Raw genomic sequence first — 21,182 nt, 5'->3', positions numbered from 1 at the left:
GTGGCAGACTGACAATAAATCTTTAATTAAAAATGCTCACTGAGACAAGATTGGCTCTTTTGTGATGGAGCAGAATAAGAGGAGAGGAAAAAGGAGGAGGAGGAGGAGGAGGAGGAGGAGGAAGAAGACAGCCTAGCTTAAATGCCAAAGCTCTTGAAGAGGCAAGGCGAGCAGTGAGAGAGAACACGGACAGCCTCGCCTGGCCCCTAGTGATGCACAGACCCCACCCTCACCCACCCCCGACCCCCAACAGAGACAGCAAGGAACAAAGGAGGAGAGAAAAAGGGCAAAGCATTTTAGCTCCCCGCCTACTGCTCCTGCATAGTCAGCCATGCACACACACTCTGCATGAGACTTCTGCCATCTTTTACATGGGCACCATACTGCATGGCATGACAAGCGGCAATTAAGAAGAGTGCAAAATCTGCCTGTACAATCTCTCAGATGCAGATGGAGGGACAGACAGAAAGCAAGAAGAAAGAAAGAAAGAAAAATAGAAAGAAAGAAAGATAGATACAACTGACCAACATACAGATGGAAAATGGGGGAGAGGGAGTGAGGACACTTACGGACGCAGACTGGCAGCTCTCCTGACCAGTTGTGGTCCTGGTAGCAGATGCGCACAGAGGAGCCGATGAGGCGGTAGCCGGGGTTGCACTGGTACACCACCGTATCCCTGTAGCCGTAGTTCTCCCCAATCACCTGACCGTTCACTATCGGCTCAGGGGTGCCACAGTGGCCCGCTACAGAGAGAGAGAGAGAGAGAGAGAGAGAGAGAGAGAGAGAGAGAGAGAGAGAGAGAGAGAGAGAGAGAGAGAGAACAGAGAAAGAAAGGGAAGCGGAAAAGACAGAGAGATGCAGAAACAGACACAGAGAGAAAAAAGGAGAGAAACAGGTAGAGAGCCAGAGAATAAAAAAAAGAGAAGACATTGTGGCATTTAAAAAAAGACGCACACACCCAGAGGAATAAAACACAGATCTCTTTCAAACGGAAGAGGGACATTTCGTATAGAGAGGGCAGGATGAGAAAGAGAGCCCTACAACTATCCCATTACAATGACTCATCATGCCGGAGAAGACACCTGAATAAAGGAACCTGAACAATAACGAGTAAGACTCAAGGGCCTGGGGCAAGATAGCGTTAGCATTGTGCTATTGTGCGTGTGTGTGTGTGTGTGTTTACCCAGGCAGCGGGTCTCTGTACCGCTCCACAGGCCCGAAGACAGACACTCGCGCACGGTGGAGCCCACCAGCATGTAGCCGAGGTCACACGTGAAGATGGCCGTCGCCCCGAAGGTGGTCTGTGTGCCGATCTTCTTCCCGTTGGGCACAGTGGGGAGCTGCCCGCAGGAGATGACTGGAGAGAGAGAGAGAGAGAGAGAGAGAAGAGAAGAGAAGAGAAGAGAAGAGAGGAGAAAAGAGGAGAAAAAATAGAAGGGAAGAAGAAAAGAGGAGGATATTGCAGGTCCCTAACCCATAAAATGGTGGACACAATAGGACTAAATAGTGCCGAGTAGTTAACACATAAAGCAGCTAGTTTAATTGTTAGACAGCTGGTATATAAATCCATGATGAAGTGTGAATGCAAACATCTGACTCTCCATCTGACTATCAACTGTACTGCATATTTGTGTTTATTTGATATGAGCAACCAAACACATCCAAAGTGGACACTTGGCATGTGCCTGTTTGCCTGGCTGTGGTGACGTCCACAATACATGTGTGCCTGTGTGTGTGTGTGTTTGTGTGTGCAAAGCTGTGTGTGTGACAGCTTTGGAGCTGTTGAGGATTTGTTTGTGCACAGGCCCAGAGGCTGAGTGGACTGCCAGTGTGTGTGTGTGTGTGTGTGTGTGTGTGTGTGTGTGTGTGTGTGTGTGTGTGTGTGTGTGTGTGTGTGTGTGTGTGTGTGTGTGTGTGTGTGTGTATGTGTATGTGTATGTGCGTGCGTGCGTGCATGTGTGCATGCAAGGCCTCCATTCAAAGGCTTAGGACTGGGATCTTCATGAGCTGACAGAGCATATGCATCTGAAGAGGCCCTAAGAAGGGGACATATTTGAACTGGAGAGCGGCTGACGCCAGGGCTGGCGCTGGCTACTGGCGCGGGCACTTTACCGAGCTGGCCTGCATCTAGACAGATCACTGTGGCACACCACACTAACATTGGACTTCTCCACCCATTCCTTTACCCCAAAACAGTCAATGCTGCAGGAGACATGATGTACATGAGAAATTGTGTATGTTGTGTGTGTTGTAAGCATTTGTGTATTTAATTAGTATTAGTGATCATGCTGCTACTGACATTAACCTCCGCTTTCAGTATCTCTTGCCTTTAGCGACAGGAATAAAGTTGAAAAGAGTTCAGCTAATCTAGCACAGAAGACAGACTACTAAATCCTTCAAAGTGACACCACTGAGATAAAGTTAAACTGCAAAGTTCAGCTACAGTGCAGTTAGATGTAAGTTAACACTGCCAAATGAGCAAAAAATGGAATTGGACCATACGGTATGTATTTTCTGAAATCAACTTCACATAGCTTCAACACTATTCATGTACAGTACATATCAGGGTTCAAGCAAAATGAAAACATAATGTATTAAACATAACAAAAGATAACTTTTCTTTTCTGCTGTGAGATGAGACCTAAGCTTGAGGGTCACTCACTCTCACAGCGTGGCCTGTCATTCTTCCAGCTCCAGGCTCCGTTGGTTGTGCACTGGATGCTGGCCGGGCCTAGCCGGTAGTAGCCGGGGTCGCAGGTGAAGATGATCTTGGTGCGGTACTCGTAGTGCGAGCCGTTCACGATGCGCCAACGCCCATGCTCCAGAGAGAAGGAGCCGATGCTGGGACACACCACCACTGTGAGCGCGCACACACACACACACACACATCCATACATGCACACACACACAGATGTATGCACGTGAGCAAAAATATTCTCTCAAAATGCACATGCACGTGAGCAAAAATATTCTCTCAAAATGCACATGCACGTGAGCAAAAATATTCTCTCAAAATGCACACACACACACACACACACACACACACACGTTGTTCAGACTGATGCAGTGTGGCACTTTCAACTACCAACCTTACATTTTTTTCTCTCTTTCTCTTTCACACACATACACACACTAATAACACACACACACACACACACACACACACACAGAAATCTATTTTTATTCACTTCCTAACTCACACACACACACATAAACATACAGCACACACACACAGACCAGAGCAGCGGGGGATCTTGTTGTGGTTGCTCCAGGTGCCGTCCGGCTGGCACACGGCACTGGTCAGCTCCTTGGAGGACAGGCGGTAGCCGTCGTTGCAGAAGTAGGTCACGCGCGTGCCCACCGAGAAGTCGGCTGCCAGCACGCCTCCATTCAGCGGTGCTTTGGGCACTCCGCAGGACACCGCTGCAGGGGCAAAGGGGACCGACACGCACTGGTTAGATCATGGAGCCCATGGGTACACACACACACAGCTTGCTGCTGAGCACCTGAACACCTAAATTGCCTCAAGGCATACCCACACACTCCATTCTGTTCCATTTTACAATCACAGACATAACAGAATAAAAGCTACCCTCAGTGAAACTAAGCACCCTAACCCAATGCAACATCGTTGCATTTGTGTAACAATATTATCACACACCTACCGCTGACATTGAGTATGTCTCCATATCTACAATGTCAGCCCACACTCAAACTGTAGGCATCCACCTAGTATAACACTACTCCCAACAATTCTCATGGAACCTAAATGCTTATGTCAATGCATGCCAGTGTGTGTGTGTGTGTGTGTGTGTGTGTGTGTGTGTGTGTGTGTGTGTGTGTGTGTGTGTGTGTGTGTGTGTGTGTGTGTGTGTGTGCGCGCGCGTGTGTGTGTGTGTAAGTGTCTAAATTAGGATTTGATATATGCCCACAGACACACCGGATCTCGAATATTCCTGTATCTGCCCATATCCATCCCACACTTTTACACAATAGAGAATAAGAGGGGTTGTTTCATTAGAGAAAAAACACAGCCATCTATGACTGCGACTCGACTGTGTGGACTGAATACAGGCCTTTCACAGACAAACCAAAAAGGTCTTTGTGTGTGTGTGTGTGTGAGGTAGAAAGAGAGAGAAAGAGCCCATTCAGTGGGAAATGAAACAAAAATCAGCGTGATAAGTGCACAATAGACAAAGGCGGAGGCCCTGGAGATTACAACACACAGACACTCGGCTCTCGGGAGCGCAGCAGCAATCCAGCATCTGTACTCCAGCCGCACTCATTTAACAACAACAAAAAGAGTGAGAGACAGAGACACCACATCCTTCCGTCCTTTTCTTCTCATCCTTTCTTTCCCCCCTCTGGTTTTATACTTTCCCTTTTTCCCCTTTGGTTTTAAAGCACTTAATGTAGTACGGTGGCACAGCTGAGGCTTGTCTGAGTAGCTCGGAGTGCGGGGGCGCAGCGTCTACAGGGGCAAGTGGATCCTATCTAAGCACGCCATGTAACGTGATGAAGACCACATAGGATTGGCTCTCACATAATTCATGAGGCCAATCAAACGAGTCCACCCCCCTTTTGTTTTTATTGACACTGACAGAATGTGAGTTAGGTCCCTGGTGGGTTTTTTCTTCCACTCATCCCACTAAGATAACAGACAAATGGCACGTCCTGATGGAAACAAGAGGGACGTTTTATGGAGTGTTTTTAGTGTCAGTTATCATTAGGACTTCTGGCCACTGAAGAGATTCACTGAGACTGGTGCATTATGGGACAACCTGGACAGATCAGCACACAGGCACAGACACAGTTCCATTACTGTGGGCTAGAGCTCAAACACTGAAGTGAGATGTGCTAGAGCCACTTGTACTACTACCTGCTCTCTGGTTGGCTCGAGCATTAATGGACACTCAGCCTCGGCCAATTAGCCATGGCATCTAAAAGGGCTGGTCCTGGCCCAGAAGGGGAAAAGATCATAGAGAATAAAGCTAGTGAGTGGAAACAGGGTTGTTCACCATTCAAAGCAGTTGAGGGGCGAGGATGAGGGTAACTAAGGCTGTGTTAGAGATAGCTTAACAAGCACTACGGTTCGTCGGAGCCGAAAAACAACAAACACAACGACAAGAAGAAGAGAAAAAAAAAAAAAACAAGCAAAATAAATGAATGAGCAGAACAGGAGGCTGGAGACTGTGATTCCTGGAAAAATCTGGCAGACGGCGGGTTTGAAATTCAAATGTGCTGGCGGCTCATTAAAGCAGCTGACAGCCATCAGCCTCGTTCGCCTCCTCCTCCTCCGAGCAGCATTAACACCAGCGCTCACTCTCACTTTGCCCAGAGAGCTGGCAGCGCCCCCCGTGCAAGGTGTTGTCTGTCGAGCGCCGCTCACACACTCACTCACTCTGCAGAGTGGTAAGTGCTCTAAAGGGAGGTGGTTGCGGGGTGGGTGAGAGGGTTTGGCAGAGCCCCCCTCCTACAGTAACTATATGTCTTCTGTAAAAAAAAATCACAAGGACATTTATAAACTATAAACTAAAAATGGCCAGTTTGTGTAAATGGGCAGTAAGGGCTATCTATAACTTAGCAAACTGTGGTAATATTATGAGGGTGGGATATTGAAGAGTGCCAGGCATTGTTGTATTTTAGGAGGAAGTGTTGTAAGTATTGTTGACAGGTGGTGTGACTGACCAACCAAACACACACACAAAATACACATACACAGACACAGTGACCCCCACTCACCTTGGCAAGCAGGCACGGGCGAGTCCCAGTCGTAGAAGCCGTGCGATGTCTTCTTGCAGACGGCCGAGCCCTGGCCCACCAGCCGATAGCCGCGGTCACAGGCCCAGCGCACCTGGCTGTTGACGTGGCCGCCGGTCTGGCTGGCCACAGAGCCGTGCAGCGGCGAGTCGGGCGTGCTGCAGTAGAGCGCTGCAACAGACAAGCGCACACGCCCTATCAGTCCTTTTATCAGGGGCCCTGCAGGGGGCCCCGCAGCCTGGGGCCCGTCAACAACAACAACAACAACAACAATTAATAACATCAAAAACTGCACTGCACTGCACTGCCTGCTTAAAACTTCCAATGACTAACATGTAGATGAATATGTGCTACTGTTTCCTATACTGTAACATGCAGGACTTAAAGGTATACGGTACATCGATGCAAAGTGCAACTGCAGTCCAAAGACTATTACGAGAAATTAAAAAAGCGCTCTATAAATGCAATGTGTTGTTGCTGTGCCTGTGTCAATCACTTCACCTGTCATTGCTCATAATGTTATGTCTGATCATTATACTTTTAAGGCTATGTGCCTGGCTACCATGCAGTGAATTGAAAATAATTCCTTCATGCTAATAGTAGAGAAACTAGCTAAGGATAGCTAAAAACAACCTGTGTTTGTATAACCATGCGTGTGTTCATGTGGCTGGTCCTACAATCATGATTATCATTATATCCCTTATAATGAGATATGACGTGAAACATGTCCATTATCCCTTGCGAAATGCTTTCAAGCCACCAGCAGGGAGACTAACTCCAATGATTAGCTAAAGCTACCTGTGGCTGCGCGTGTTTAAAAACCCACCTAAGAACAAAGGTTGTTTCGCACTGCTCAACTGAATTGACTGAGGTCAATGACCAGAATGGCTGCAATGTGGGTGGTTTTAGAATAATCAGTAAAACGTCAAGGTCTTTTCACTTTTCTCCATGACATAGATTTTTTTTGTTTTTTCTCTGAATATAGCTCTCTCTATTTTTTTTATAAAAGGCTTTAGACTTTGATTCACCATCACTTATGTCATGCTGATACATGTATTGTATGTAGAGGCCAAGCAAACTCACCCACAACTTTTCCATTTCATGTCAAATACTTCATAAACTTCATGAAAAAATAATGCAAAATTCATAGGATCTTGCAAAAGTAAACAATTCTGACATCATGTTGCAAACTAACCTGATGTTTTCTTAGATGTTCACTAGAAATTTCAACCCAATCCAGTAAAAGAAAATAAGTAGTTGGTAAGTCTTAGAAAACGTATAAAAAGATGATGGAATTTAGCTTCAAGGATCATGGAGTAGAGCTACTGTATATGGTATTGGAAGGTCTGAATTTTAAATTAAAATTTTAAATTAAATCATGGCACAAACTGAGGGGTCCTAGGAACGACCCATACACTCAGTACATGCTGGCAACACTCATCCAACCACCAACATGCATGCACCTACACACCCACCCTGAGCACACAAACACAAACCTCACACGCCCACCCTACACACACACACACACACAAAAATGTTTATGAGCTCATTTCCCTGCCATTTCCCTGAGATATGCCCCTAAAAACACAGTACAATCAAGTAAAATAATGTGCAACTGGACAAGGTAGCTTTACACGATATCATTACCCTGTGAAGAGCACAGGCAGACTACAATGGCTTTTTCTTTGGCATAATATTATGCTGCGGGTCACATTTGTTTACGGAAATAGCCCGTTGCCCAAATCTGTCATCCTCCTGGGCATATGCCAGCTCGAGTTTTTATTACCTTTGGCCCTGAGCTGGACGGATATGCTAGCTGTCCCTGAGGAAGATGAGAAAGAAAAAAAAGCTAAACTTATGGCTCCGTACAAAAATGTCAGCTCTCGTTTTGATCTCGATCCTAATGTGCAGCTGTTCGTGATGTGAACCTCTGCCATGCCTGGTCCATGGCTCATGGCTCGGTTTCAAGGAGAGCGAGACAGACAGAGAAACAGATAGAGAGAGACAGAGAGAGAGAGAAACAGATAGAGACAGAGAGAGCGAGAGAGAGAAACAGATAGAGAGACAGAGAGAGAGAGAGAGAGAGGGAAAGAGAGAGAAGGAGAGAGACAGAGAGAGTGCTGAGAGGGGAGATTTTGATATCCGACGATATCAGTCATTCGCAAAGCAAGGTAAGCTTTTCTCTCATCCCCTCGGCCGTCCTAATAACTGTGGTGTAGATGGAGGGGGGTGAGTGAGAGTTCACCTGAAAAAGCAGCAGGAAGGCTGCGGGGGACAAGCAGGGGGTAACGGGAGGGCACAGACATCACACACGGCAGGTGGCCAGCATGTACACTGCCTCTCTCTCCAACACACACACACCCACCCACCCACACACACCCAACACACACACACACACACACACGCCCACCCACACACACACACACACCACCCACACACACACACACACACACACACACACACACACACACACACACACACACACACACACACACACACACACACACACACACACACACAAGCATACTCTCTCTAACCTCTCTTTTTCTCTGATTCATTCTAATGAGAGTGAAAGTGAGAAACTCAAAAGTGAGAGCAACTAAGTGGAGAACGACTGAAGAATATGGACAAGTGGAAGAAGAATGAAGGGCTACTGTGTGCATAAGTGTGTACTGTATATTGTCTTGTGTACGTATGTGTATATGTGTGTGTGTTACTGAGGGAAGGGCACAGAAATGTCATAACACTTCAAAAGAGATTTACTCCCCATTCCTTGCATACATAAACATCCGAGGCGGGTATCTGCTCACAAATCTCCCGACACACAATCGGATGCTGAATTAATGGCTGCTTCTCCCCCTCTGTCTCTCTCTCTCTCTCTCTCTCTCTCCTATGTTATATGATACACACCCTCCTCAAGCATGTGCACAATGGCCTTTATTATGTAATTTGTGGATGTGTTTGTGTGTGTGTGCGAAGCTCAGAAAATGAAACTGGGATTTGCAAACAAGCCAAACAAACTAGGGAAATGAGGATTTGTGTGGCTCAAGAGCACCACAGCTCTCCCTTTTTTGAAAGTCAAAAGAGAACAAAGCTTTTTCTCATTTCAGGCGCCGGGTTTGACTCCTCTCCAAGCCTTTTCCGAACAAAACAAGGGTGATTGCTTTTCAACCCCCCCACACACACACACCTCCTTCCCTTCCTCTTTAAAAATGCCCCCTTTTTGCCAAACACCTTGCAAAATGCATACCCCCTCTGAAAAATCTAGATATCCACTTAGGCAGCGCTCCAGGTGGGTGAGGGGAAAGAGAGGAAAGGACGCTTGTTTGCTCTCTCTGTCTCTGTATCTTCCTCTCTCCTCTATCTCTCTCGATCTTTTTCTCTCTTTCAAGCGCCAAATGCACTAAAATAACTCTCTTCTGTCTACACTCCAATTTTGCAGTGCTGTTTCTTCCTCCTCATCCTCCCCTCCTCCTTCACTTTTTTACTCAATCACCGACTCCTCTCCCACAGACAGAAGATGTCTTGCTGGGGATTATGAGGCCTTCCACCCTGAGCTTGTTGTTTTCACCCACCTCTCTCTGTCTGCTGCTGCGAGACTATTTGGCTCGACTGCCTGTGTGGGAAGCATTTTTCAACTCCTCTCGGCCTTGTGTGTGGGCAGAGCTGTCCGGTCCGTTAGGCCCATGTCTGGGAGCGGTCAGAGGGCACTGACCTGCCCGGCCTCTCTTTGACACCGGCCTGGACTTGAGAGGGCCATTGTCGGGGACAGGCCCCGAGACCGGCCTGACCACTGCCTGAACCTTGACCCCATGAGGTTGCTTGTGTCTGTTTGCATTGTCGGGCCCATGGAGGCTAGCAATGCTAATGCTGCCACTGGGCCCTGAGGCTGAGGTGCACAGACATAATGCACACTTACTAAAACAGACAAATGCAGCGACACAGTCTGAGTCATGCGTTCACACACACACACACACACACACTTATTCTTTCTTACCAAACAGACATTGTGTAGTGTTACTATGTGCAGTGGTCTCTCTCTCTCTCTCTCTCTCTCTCTCAATTACAATTCAATTCAAATGAGCTTTATTGGCATGACAATAATATTGTGTTACCAAAGCTGACATATTTGGTATTACAAAACGGATAGTTCCGGTCCTTGATTATGATTGGTTAAATCGCGTTCGATGCTGTTGTATATTTTCCCAATATAGCACGGCTGAGACCACATTTCGTTCTATATTAATGCACTTAGAATGCATAACGGTTAAAATTATAAGTTGCTGAGCAACAATTCCGATAAGAATCTACTAGCGGCGGAACTGTTCTATGGGGACTCTGTGGAAGAATGGACATTTGTAGATAAAACAGCTTTTAAATTTCATAATTATTTTTTTATTTTGTACATGTATTTTTTTTAATGTCATATATGTAGTAGTCGTTTTATAAAAGCAATAAGCCCAGAGAGGCCGTTCTATATCGTGAATATAGCACATCTGAGGGTTGTTTAACGGCACTCAGCTTTGCTTCGCTTGCTTCGTGTCTAACAACACCCCTCAGCTGTGCTATATTCATGATATAGAACAGCTTAATAATAATACAGATAAAACAATAATGAAAGAAAAATCTCTCTCTCTCTCTCTCTCTCTCTCTAACAAAAAATAAATCTAGAGACATTACATCTCTACTCTCTCTAACACACACCACACACACACACACACTCTCACACACACAGTTAACCTCTCCTATCCTCTCTTGCTCACACACATTTGCTGTGCCATGTGGCGTTGGAGTGGAGAGTGTGCAATGTGGGTGGGTTGTCTCCCTGGGCCGACCACTGACGGCTGGAATGACATCTGTAGTGGCAGCACTAATGCACTGTGTGCCTGTGGTCCACTGGGTAAGACTGACACACACACACAAACAAACACACATTTTCTCTCTCTCTCTGGGCCTACTACTCTCATCTTGTCAAAGAGCTGTCCTCCCAAATGCATTCTTCACCCCTTCCCACACACACAAGCACACTCACACAAACACACTCTCTCACACACACACACACACACCAAACACACACACACACTCTATGAGCCAAGCTTGTTGCTTTAAAATGACAGAAACTGCCTTATGCTTCATGAACATGTCTAACGAGTATGTTGTGCATATTTTCCATTGTTTAAAGATTTCCTATGCATCGCCATCCTATGTGACCTTAATCATAATAATTCACATGCAAGCAAAGCATGCTGCCCCCCCTACTTTACACAATCTCACTATTGTATACAATTATCATGTAGTATCGTTTGACTTCCTCACCTGTTCATCCATGCACCACACACACACGCACACACACTACAACACTGTTACTATTATCCTCCTTCTCCTCTCTCTCTCTCTCTCTCTCTCTCTCTCTCTCTCTCTTTGTCACTGTGCTCAAGCTCATTACAGTCACATGCCAGTGAGGTTTGAACGTGCAGAAGGAGTGAAAAAAGAGTGATTTAAATGGATACATACTTTGATACTCACCGACATAGCGGATACGGAACCCTCGCTTGTTGGTGCCGTGGTCCGCTGTCCAGCGCAGAAGCAGCTGATGGCCTGTGGTGGTCAGGTTGAAGGGTGTGGCCATGTCCCCGCTTAGGGTGGCCAGCACCTGGCTGTGGGTGGTGGGACCTGCAGGAGAGAGGGAGGAGGAGAGAGAGAGAGAGGGGGGAGGGAGGGAGAGAGAGAGAAGAGAGAGAGAGAGAGAGAGAGAGAGAGAAAAGTGGGATGGATAAACAATAAGAGAGGGAGAAAGAAACATGACATCAGTCAATATATAGTGAGAAATAAAGAGAAGATGAGAAAGAGGGACAGAGAAAGAGAGGGGGAGACATAAGAAAGAGAGGGGGAGAGGGGGAGACATAAGAAAAAGAGGGAGAGAGAGAGACATAAGAAAGTATAGAATAAAAACAAGGAGGCAAACATAGTGTGAAAGTCAAACAGAGTTAGAAAGAAAGGCAGGGAAAGTGAGAGACAAAAGAGAGAGAGAAAAAGAAAGTGAGTGAGATAGCAAGATAGAGAGCAACAAAGCAAGAGCGAGAGAGAGAGAGAGAGAGATGACATTGAGCAGGCCATGAGATAAAGTATGCGCGCAGGAACTTTCCAAAGCTTATCATTATGCCAACGACTAAACACATATAGGTAATACCAGCGGAGCTCTCCTGGGTCTCTCTGCCCGAGGGGACCGGCTGTTGATTGCTGCGCCTTTCTTGCCACAAACGCAGCAGCCGAAATGATCTTCTTTCAGGGGATTAAAATACGAGCTCCATCTGGATAGCAATCAGCGCAACGTTTCGGCAGCGCACAGTATTTTCGACTACACGCCACTTTGGGAAAGTTCCTGGGAACTTTAACTACCCTTAGTGACCCCTGGAGGCTGCGGGATTCAATAATTCAATGATGTGGACGAGGATGAGTCAGCAGGAGAGATTACAGGTGCTGGTTTTAGGCCTGGTTCCACTCATTAATATATGAGAACCAAGTAAAGGAGGGAGAGACAGACACGGAAAGGCCTTGACAGGCACTTAAGGACGTTTAATATTGTGGTCATCAATGTTAGCCGTTGAGGCTGACTTATGCCAAACTACAGTAAGCCAGCGAAACAGTCTTTGAGTTCTATTCACTGCATAACCCGTGATATACGTGTATATATATATATCTATGGAATAACCCCTGTGTTTGTATATGCTATTTAAATAAACTTGACTTGACCACTTCATGGCAGGGAGGCTAATCTCTTAGGACATTTCAGTGATCTCTCAATAAATTTGTGACCAAAGATGTTGATTTACTGATTGCAAAGCTCAGGTGGGTATAACCAAAGGTATTAATGGATCATAATGGAAAATAATTGTATATTATTCACAATGCCAATGCGTCAATGTCAATGTAAACTTTGTAAATGTAAATATAATGTAAAATGAATGATGTGTGATGATGGAACCACAGAAAAAAAAAAACACAAACAAACATATATTCATTCTACCATCAAAGACTTCCAGGATGTCAAACTCCTTCTCGGTCTGGAAGTACTCAAAGTAGAGCGAGATGTTGTAGCCCTTCTCCACGTTGATGCTCCACGAGCACATCTGGAGATTGGGGTAGCTGTCCGGGTAGCCTGGGCTCAGAATCACCCCGCTCGAGTCGAAGCGCACATCATGGGCAGGGCATTGTACTGCACACACAGAGAAGAAATTGGAGAACAATGACTTAATGGCACGAATCAATATGTAACCTAAAGGGAAAGGCATAGGGTTTCTCTCTCTCTCTACATTTTTCAACAGCTGTGGGATGTCTCCAGGTACAATTGCTTTGAGTAGTTCAATGAGATCGTTCAGTCTCACTCTCTCTCTCTCTCACTCCAGATGTCCCTCTGAATTGTCATGTGAAAATTTTAACACAGCAGACAAAGACTCTATTTTTCTGTCATTGTCTTCTAACATCCAGATGTTTATGTCATATGAGATTAGGGCTGAATGCCACTTGTGATTCAGTGACAGGCTATTTTGCCTCATCCTAGGCAATTTTCGATTTGAACAGAGGGCAAATGTGTACAAAAGTGCAGACACACACACACACACATGTATACAAGCGAACGCACACACACACACAGAAACAGACAAGCAGACACAAACACACAAACACACACACACACTTTTACTCGCTTCGACGGGGGGTAAAATGTGGCACCATAAAAGATTAATGGTAGCAGCTGTTTATGCCTCTGAACGGAGTGAGGCGTGTGTCAGACAACATAGCCCAAAAACAGGAGGGGCGAGAGAGAGAGATTGGAGCTGACAGGCGCAGGTGTGACTGAGGTGGAGAAAAACGCCCGTTACTTGGGCCTGTTCTGCACACAATGCCCACAGCCAGTGGAGAGAATGGGGCTGGGTGGAGTGAGCTAAGTCCTTTAGCGGAGCGGTGGAATCCATTGTAAAGGCACAGAGCAGGCCTGCTGAAGAGGGTTAGCAAGCAGGTCAGCAGAGGAGGGAGTGCAGTTAATGCTCATCATTTTGTCATTTCCCCCATGGTGCATCACAGAGGAAATAGTGCTTTACGGAGTGCTAGAGAACACCAAAGGTGCTTATATAACAGACATGCTGTCACATGTCCTGTCTTCTACAGGTTCTCCATTTTTCTAATAAAGTGTCCAACAATATGTTATTTTGAGATGTGATATTACACTTGTTTTCAGTGTGCTGTATACATTAAATTGGTTATTTATCAGTTCCAGAGGCGGATAGGGAGAATCATTCTCCTCAAAAAAGAAGGGGGAAATGTGGGGAAAACACATACCAACCTTTTGCTCTTTTACTTGATACAATTAATAGGCAATTACACAATTAATACAGAATTATAACATGCAATTTTTTATCTGAATAATTATTTGCGAAACAGCGCCTCTACTAGTAAGGACAACGTTCTCCTTGGATCACTGTATTTCAATGGCTCTCTCAGATGAATTCCCTGCTTTATAGCGGCTTGAGGAGAAGAGAATATTCTTCTCATCAAGGAAGTAATGACCGTTGTGCTATACGTTTGGAGAGGGTGGTTGAGATGTTAGTCGTTCAAAATGATGTATAAAAAAAATCCTTGAGTATAATCAGTTGCTTAGTTTGGAATGGTTTTGTGACGGACTAGAAGACAGGGCTGATGAAGAGCAGAAATAGTCTCTTAATTGTCTGTTGAATCTATTAAGAATCAGGTTCAGTATGTAAAATTGTTGAACAATCACCTGAACATCACCCTAGCCAAATCCAACCCCTAACACTAACGTTAACAGATTGTCATCAGATCGTAGATCTGTGGGCAAACTGTCCAAGAAAACTTTATTCGGTCTGCAAGAGTTAGTGCAAGATAGGAGATTATAGCTTGCTAGCAGTGGCAATTTCGCAAGGTGTCTCCAACATTTATTTTTTGCTGTTGGTGTGAGCAACATTGCTTACGGGATTATTTACAATATTTTTCACAGGATGAGAGGGTGACAGCAGAGGGGAGACATTTCAATTCACTAGTTGTAATCTTCCAGTTGTTTATGTTGCTGGAGTGATCCAGGGACATTCTGTCAGATTCTATGAGGAACAGCAGGAGTGCAGCTGTTCATGTTCAATTTTGTAGAGAGGGAGATGGCATAAGTGATAGCTGAGCCTTGTACGGTCTTCTCAGGCTCCGAGGTGATAAATGTCACTTCAACTATAAACAATAAACTGTGACTAGCCTGACAACTTTAGAAAAGGGAATATGCCCCCCCAGTACCTTCTGTCTTGTCCTGTCTCACTTGGAGCCATTACTTTCGTGGGCAGGCTTTTAATTAGACAGGTTTTGCTTTCTCAATCAAACAATCTATTCAGCTCTTTGATATTCTGTGGTGGCCTACATGTTGTTTTAATGCTTGATTTAATTGCTTGATTTTTTGGTACTTTACATGAATCCAAAGACTTCCTACTAGCCTGGCCTCAGACAAGAAAAAATGTCAGGCCAATCAGCGACAAGAGGGGAAGACGAAACCGAAACTTATTGTGATAAACAGAAGCAGCAACACCTGCAAACATCAAAAAATGCAGTTGGAATAATGCAGACATTTATTTACAGTAAAGGTAGACCCACATATACATTGTTTCCTGACTGTTGATGCTGTTTGTAAAGTTTAGGCGAAGTAGGAAGTAACATTAGGAATCTCTGATCAATGTGATTGTTAAGGCTGGATCAATGATTTCAAAGTTAATGCCTGTCGCGATGCAATGTTGTAAACGAATCCCAATCATGAGTCACCAGACTCTATTCACTTTGTGAATGAGTTTGGAATTTTCCAGGTTATCTTCTTATAAACAAACCTTGACACGTGGGAGGGGGGCCATCCATCTGCAGTCGCTCCCCCAGACGGCACGTCAGAATCTCGCTGCCCACCAATGTGAAGCCGGGGTGACACCGGTAGCGGATGATATCACCTGAGAGACAGCCAGACAGAACAGAGAGGTGGGGAACAAGTGGGGGATAGAGGGAAAAAGAGAGACAGAGAGAGAAAGGGATGGAGTGAGAGAGAGCATTCAACTACTGATTAAGCCATTTGTTAACTAACAGTGACAGCTAACCAGTAACATTGTACATTGTACACAACCTGTTACATTGTATGCATTTTGACTTTATAGCCATAGTTGATATACAAACAAAAGTTACAGGTTTACATAAATTGATATATTTATAGCCATTGCTTTATATATATATATATATATATATATATATATATATATATATATATATATATATATATGTAAACCTGAATATTTATCTTTTCATACATATGAAAGGCATAACGCTATTTTATTACGCTCATAATCCATGGTGCCAATCTAAAAATAATCACATGTCAGCAGTATGGGGACGTCAGAGGAGATGATGGATGGGGCGCTCTGTGCTACGCTACACTGGGAACAGAGGAGCCCTGCTCCTGGTTTACTGGGCAAGGTGAATCCATCTCTGTTACCGTAATGGCCCACTTTCTCTGCCCTCCACCACCAGTCAGTGAGCATCAGGATATATATCGCTCTGTGCCAAGAGAGCTAGGTGTTGGTAGGGTGGGTGTGGGCATGGGTTGGTTCGCTGACACACCATGCCTTGCTTGATGCTCATTATTGAGAGGTCATTCACTGGGGTGAATGCTCACTCCAAAGACCAATAGATATCTTGACCACAAGAGGCATAGGACAGGGGGTGATTTGGTTGTGGCGAGTTGCACTCAAGCAAGTTGCTAACATACCGTGGCTTCTCATACCAGGAATTAAGGAATTACAGACAATAATCATGCCCCCATTTAGCCTCTCAAGCAACAATTTTCCACTAAGATAAACATACTTTAATGTCAGGTCTTAGAAGCTCTTGCCATTTGCGGCTAGTCCTTGGTGGACGTATCACAGATGATTGAGAAGCAGGTTTAAATGGTGGTGGATATTTCTGCCCTCCAGTGAATGAGAGCATAATTGCTGGTGTGTGAACAGGCGGTACAGTAAAGGAGGCGCAAGGGTGTGTGTGTGTGGGGGCTGGAATGACCACTTACCTATCTCAAAGTCATTATCCTCCATTAGCGCATCCGCATTGCCAACTTCAGGAGGAGACTGGCACACACGCAGCTGGTAGGCTATGTAAAGGAAGGTGGCAGAGATGACAAAAAAGTATGACTTAAAGATACATACTCGCAAAGTGCACAGCATAAAAACCTCATAAGGCATTTAGCTATTTATATTAGAAAAGTTAGCAGCTAACAGGAGTTAAATCTTCTTTGCAGTGTTGTGCACCAGGTGTGCCTTCCAATAAGCGGTGGCACAAATTAAAGAGACATTTGGAATATTGAACTGAATCAATTAATTGACATTCAAAAATCATATCGCAAATAACAATATCTGTCAGAAAAAAAACGCAATTAGATATTTTCCCCAAATCGTGCAGCCCTATTGTGAATGCTAGGTTCATGTAAGGGTTTGACGGCTGCTTGATGGTGGTGATGGTGGCAGTGGGGCCTGCGGGGGTGCCGGCGAGAGAGGAGCTGGCATGTGACGAGGTGCTAATGATTGGAGACCAGCCATGTTGGTGATGCCAGCATTAGCCGAGGTGACACTCTGACGCACAACGTGAACCCACTTATTAGCGGCTACCACCAGCAACACTGACAAGCTCTTCATCCCCTTGTCAAGGACCTGTATGATACTCCATGTGCTCTTTCCACATGAGTTGCTAAGATCTCATTGGGAACAATTCTAGATCGGTGGTGCATGTTACTTAATTAAACCTTGTGATGAAGTGTGCTCCACTCCAATTAAGGAAACGTTAGAGAATCCTTCTAGAAACAAGGAGAGAAAATAAGATAGCGAGTGACTATTCAGTAAATTATCTGCAAAGAATAAAGTTATTTGAGAACTGTAGGCTCTGACAAACTGCATCTCTAATGCAGTTGTATCACAGCCACCAGACCGCCTAGGCGTCCCTTTTTGCATGACGTTAATTAAGAAAACCCATTTTGATGCTTAATGGCTGTGTTAATTATTTTAAGGGTTAACATATTTATGAACAGCGAACTCCATCTCGCTATGTTGGGAGGAATGGCTGGTGATCTAATTTGATGGTTCCTCTCCTCACAAGCAGCTCTGTAATTGCGTGCGAGCGCCAGATTGATTAAGATGAAGATGTTTCTATCTCCTTCCATATACAACCCATCCACCACAACTCCCCCAACTCATCCACCAACACCCATCAAAACCCATGATCCTCCGGGTGGCGTTGGTGGAGGCGGAAGGCCCCAGCTTTGTCTTTGCCCGGCGTTAATTGAGAATGGGATTGTGGGCTCCAGACGAGGAGTGGAGGAACAACACTAATTAACTATTGAAGCTCACTTAGCATGATTGAGGCCTCTGCTTCTTGCTCTGTGACTGATGAATGCAGTCCCTGTTTAATATGTGAGTATGTAAATATGTACACATGTACATACTGTATGTATGTATGGAAGAGAGGATTGGTGAGATTGTTGGGATGGGCAACAAGGGGAAAGAGACAGCAGAGCAGAGAAAGGTTGATGAGGACATGGAGGACCATTGGCTGAGATATTCATGAGCTGCAGAATGGGGACTTGGGGAATAAAAGAAACGCACATTCCTTTTCTACCTCTCTAGTCCTGTTATATGTTCAGGGCCATTGAGGAATCAGAGAGGAACAAGTGTGAAGGGCATGTGTGTGTGTGTGTGTGTGTGTGTGTGTGTGTGTGTGTGTGTGTGTGTGCGCGCGTTTGTGTGTGTGTGTGTGTGTGTTGCCTAAATAGCCTAAATGTCAGTTTGGAATTGAGTCGTTTGGGCATCAGTTTCACCGCCATGGCTCCGCTGATGTCATCAGTGCGCACACATTTAATCAAGTAAAACTGTTCGTGGACGCCATGGAAAATCGGATGGCTATGGGCTCTACATCTCAAAGCCCATTTAGCCAGGATTATTTTATTCCATGGCCATCCTTGGCTGAGAATGACTGAGTTTATAGAGCTCAGATGCTTTGGTCGGAACACACTGCCGGATGATGGCCCTCTGTGTGAATGTAATTTGATTAGTTGACAAACTAAAGCACCAAACACATTTGGGGGGCCCACGAATCGGCTCAGAAGTCCTCCCTCTTTCAAATCAAAGAGTTCTCTGGGAAATAAAGTTGTCTTTATCACTTGGTGTGCCCATTTATTATGAATCAAAGCTGTTAACGCATAGGAGAAAATGGAAAATGAATTCCCATGCCTAATCTGAACAAATATAGATGTTATGTATATTTTCCCTTTTGCATGCCCTACATTAAAGATGCACAGACAGGCAATTAAAAATGTTCAAAACCACATCTCCATCCACCAAAGAAATGTGAGTTCCCTCGATAGCAACATGGCCGCCAGTGCAGTGTGTCACACCAACCAGATTAAAAACAGAGAATCAAATATGGTTTCTTCCTGGTTAAGCATTTCCTGTGGACTTTTAAGGCAGGAAACAGATATAACTAGTGACCACACATGCAAAAATGGAAAATAAGCTTGTCTGCTGACTTGGGCAAAAAGGAGGACTCTATTATGGCCGCCTGTTAGCGGAGCCTGGATTTATATCTGATCCGTGTCAATTTGGTGAATTTAATCACTGAACACATGCATTTATCATACGCATATCAGGATTAAACAAATAAGAATTTCTACAGAATTGCTCAAGCTTCTCAAGCAGAATTTCTCAAGCTGTCTTGCCACTTTCAGGCTGTATTGGCTTAAAGGCACCCTTAACAACATTTGCTCTCGAGGTCCCCCTCTGGTTGAGAAGTGAAATAATAAATGAACTACATATGCTTCTTTGGCAACAAAGTATGAACATAACTTCCATATAATATACGCATGTGTGATGATGACCGGACTTCACACATACTGTACCATTTGAGAGAGACAAGGAAGGACAGAAACTAAGAAAGAGGGACAGGAAGGCAAGAGTGAGGGAGAGTATTTGTGTGTGTGTGTGTGAGTGTGAGAGAGAGAGAGGAGGGGGGGGAGGGAGGAAGTAAAGAAGAATGGAGAGAAAGTGGAGAAGAAGAGAAGTGGAGAAGAAGAAGAGATAGATAGATAGATAGATAGATAGACAGAAAAAGAGAATGAATGTGAGAAGAAGGTGGGAAGTTCAGTGAAAGTGAAGTCCAGCAGAAAAGAATAACATGTGTGGCTAATGACTCATGCTTGTCATATCTGTGAGGCCTAGTGAACAGTGAAGCATCAGGGGGAGAAGGAGAGCTTTAGCAGCCTTTCAGGGGCCATGGGTCCACAAGCATCCTCACCATGGTAACTGAGCACGAAGAAGCCACTGCCGCTGAAGTCACTGTGGAACTTGATGAGGATCTGGTTGGACGTGGTGTAGACCGACTCGAGTGCTGTATTCCCACTGAACTGGCCAATCTGGGGCGAGCTCTGGTCAGGGCCGTCCCTGTATTAACATTGGTCGTTACAACTCAATTACTATGTTATTACAACTGCTACAACAAACCTTGTGTCACCAGGGATTTCTAGCAAAATGTGTTATGTTTTATATATAGTTTTGTCATAATGCTTTTGAAAATTGCTTGTTTGTGTGTGTGTGAGTGTGTGTGTGTATACATGCACTGTGAGTGAGTGAGAATGTGTGTGTGTGTGTGTGTGTGTGTGTACATATACATATCTATATGTGGCATATGCCTAATAAGAACTTTCACAGATGCAAGTCCTGTCATGGAGGGAAGAAAAGGGAACACAATTCATCTAAGAGACATTCAATTCTACTGGCAGGTTACAGCACTTGTCCCCACACAGCATATAAATCTGTGAGTGTGGAGGTAACATGATAAACAAGGTGAGCCGAGGCTCAATTTCACACCAGGGAGAGGCCATAATCTCCGATAGCTTCTCGTAGTCACTGTAAATTGCCTCGTTCGGTAGGCAAGGCTCAAACAAAACTTCGCCCATTACGCCAGAGCGAGAAATAAAAAACGTGTTATTTTCCTCCCATCGAGGACACACGCACACATTGCGGGAGGAAATGGCTCCGCTGTGGATAAAATATTAAACGAGCCCAGCGTGGCTGCATGGGTGCATTAAGGGGCCGGCTCCTGGCGAAAACACACCAGCGCACCAGCCGCTCTGATGAGATGCTCTTAATAAGTAGAGGAAGGCCAGTCTGCCCCATTCAGGGTCCAGTGCAGGGTCCACTGGGGATACTTAAAACACAAAGCGTATGTACTGTAGGAACTGGATTTACCTCCCTGGTGTGAATGTGTAGATGAGAGCAAGTGTGTGTGTGTGTGTGTGTGTGTGTATGTGTGTGTGTGTGTGTGTGTGTGTGTGTGTGTGTGTGTGATGTGTG

The 21,182-nt window shown here is 45.0% G+C and overlaps 1 protein-coding gene across 1 annotated transcript in view; it reads right to left on the bottom strand.

Moving 5' to 3' along the window:
- Nucleotides 1-21,182, bottom strand: part of csmd3b (CUB and Sushi multiple domains 3b) — a 388,634-nt gene that overhangs the window by 54,912 nt on the left and 312,540 nt on the right. Inside the window, 10 exon segments of the mRNA XM_048229290.1 lie at nucleotides 570-743; nucleotides 1,184-1,357; nucleotides 2,663-2,857; nucleotides 3,238-3,423; nucleotides 5,743-5,931; nucleotides 11,287-11,433; nucleotides 12,788-12,976; nucleotides 15,636-15,749; nucleotides 16,856-16,936; nucleotides 20,125-20,270. Of these exon segments, the coding sequence (XP_048085247.1) occupies nucleotides 570-743; nucleotides 1,184-1,357; nucleotides 2,663-2,857; nucleotides 3,238-3,423; nucleotides 5,743-5,931; nucleotides 11,287-11,433; nucleotides 12,788-12,976; nucleotides 15,636-15,749; nucleotides 16,856-16,936; nucleotides 20,125-20,270 (1,595 nt within the window).

This window comes from Alosa alosa, chromosome 20 (genome assembly GCF_017589495.1).
Source record: "Alosa alosa isolate M-15738 ecotype Scorff River chromosome 20, AALO_Geno_1.1, whole genome shotgun sequence".
Classification (NCBI taxonomy): Eukaryota; Metazoa; Chordata; class Actinopteri; order Clupeiformes; family Clupeidae; genus Alosa; species Alosa alosa.
The sequence above is the reverse complement of the archived record's forward strand: the minus strand, read 5'-3'. Positions and strand labels throughout refer to the sequence as shown.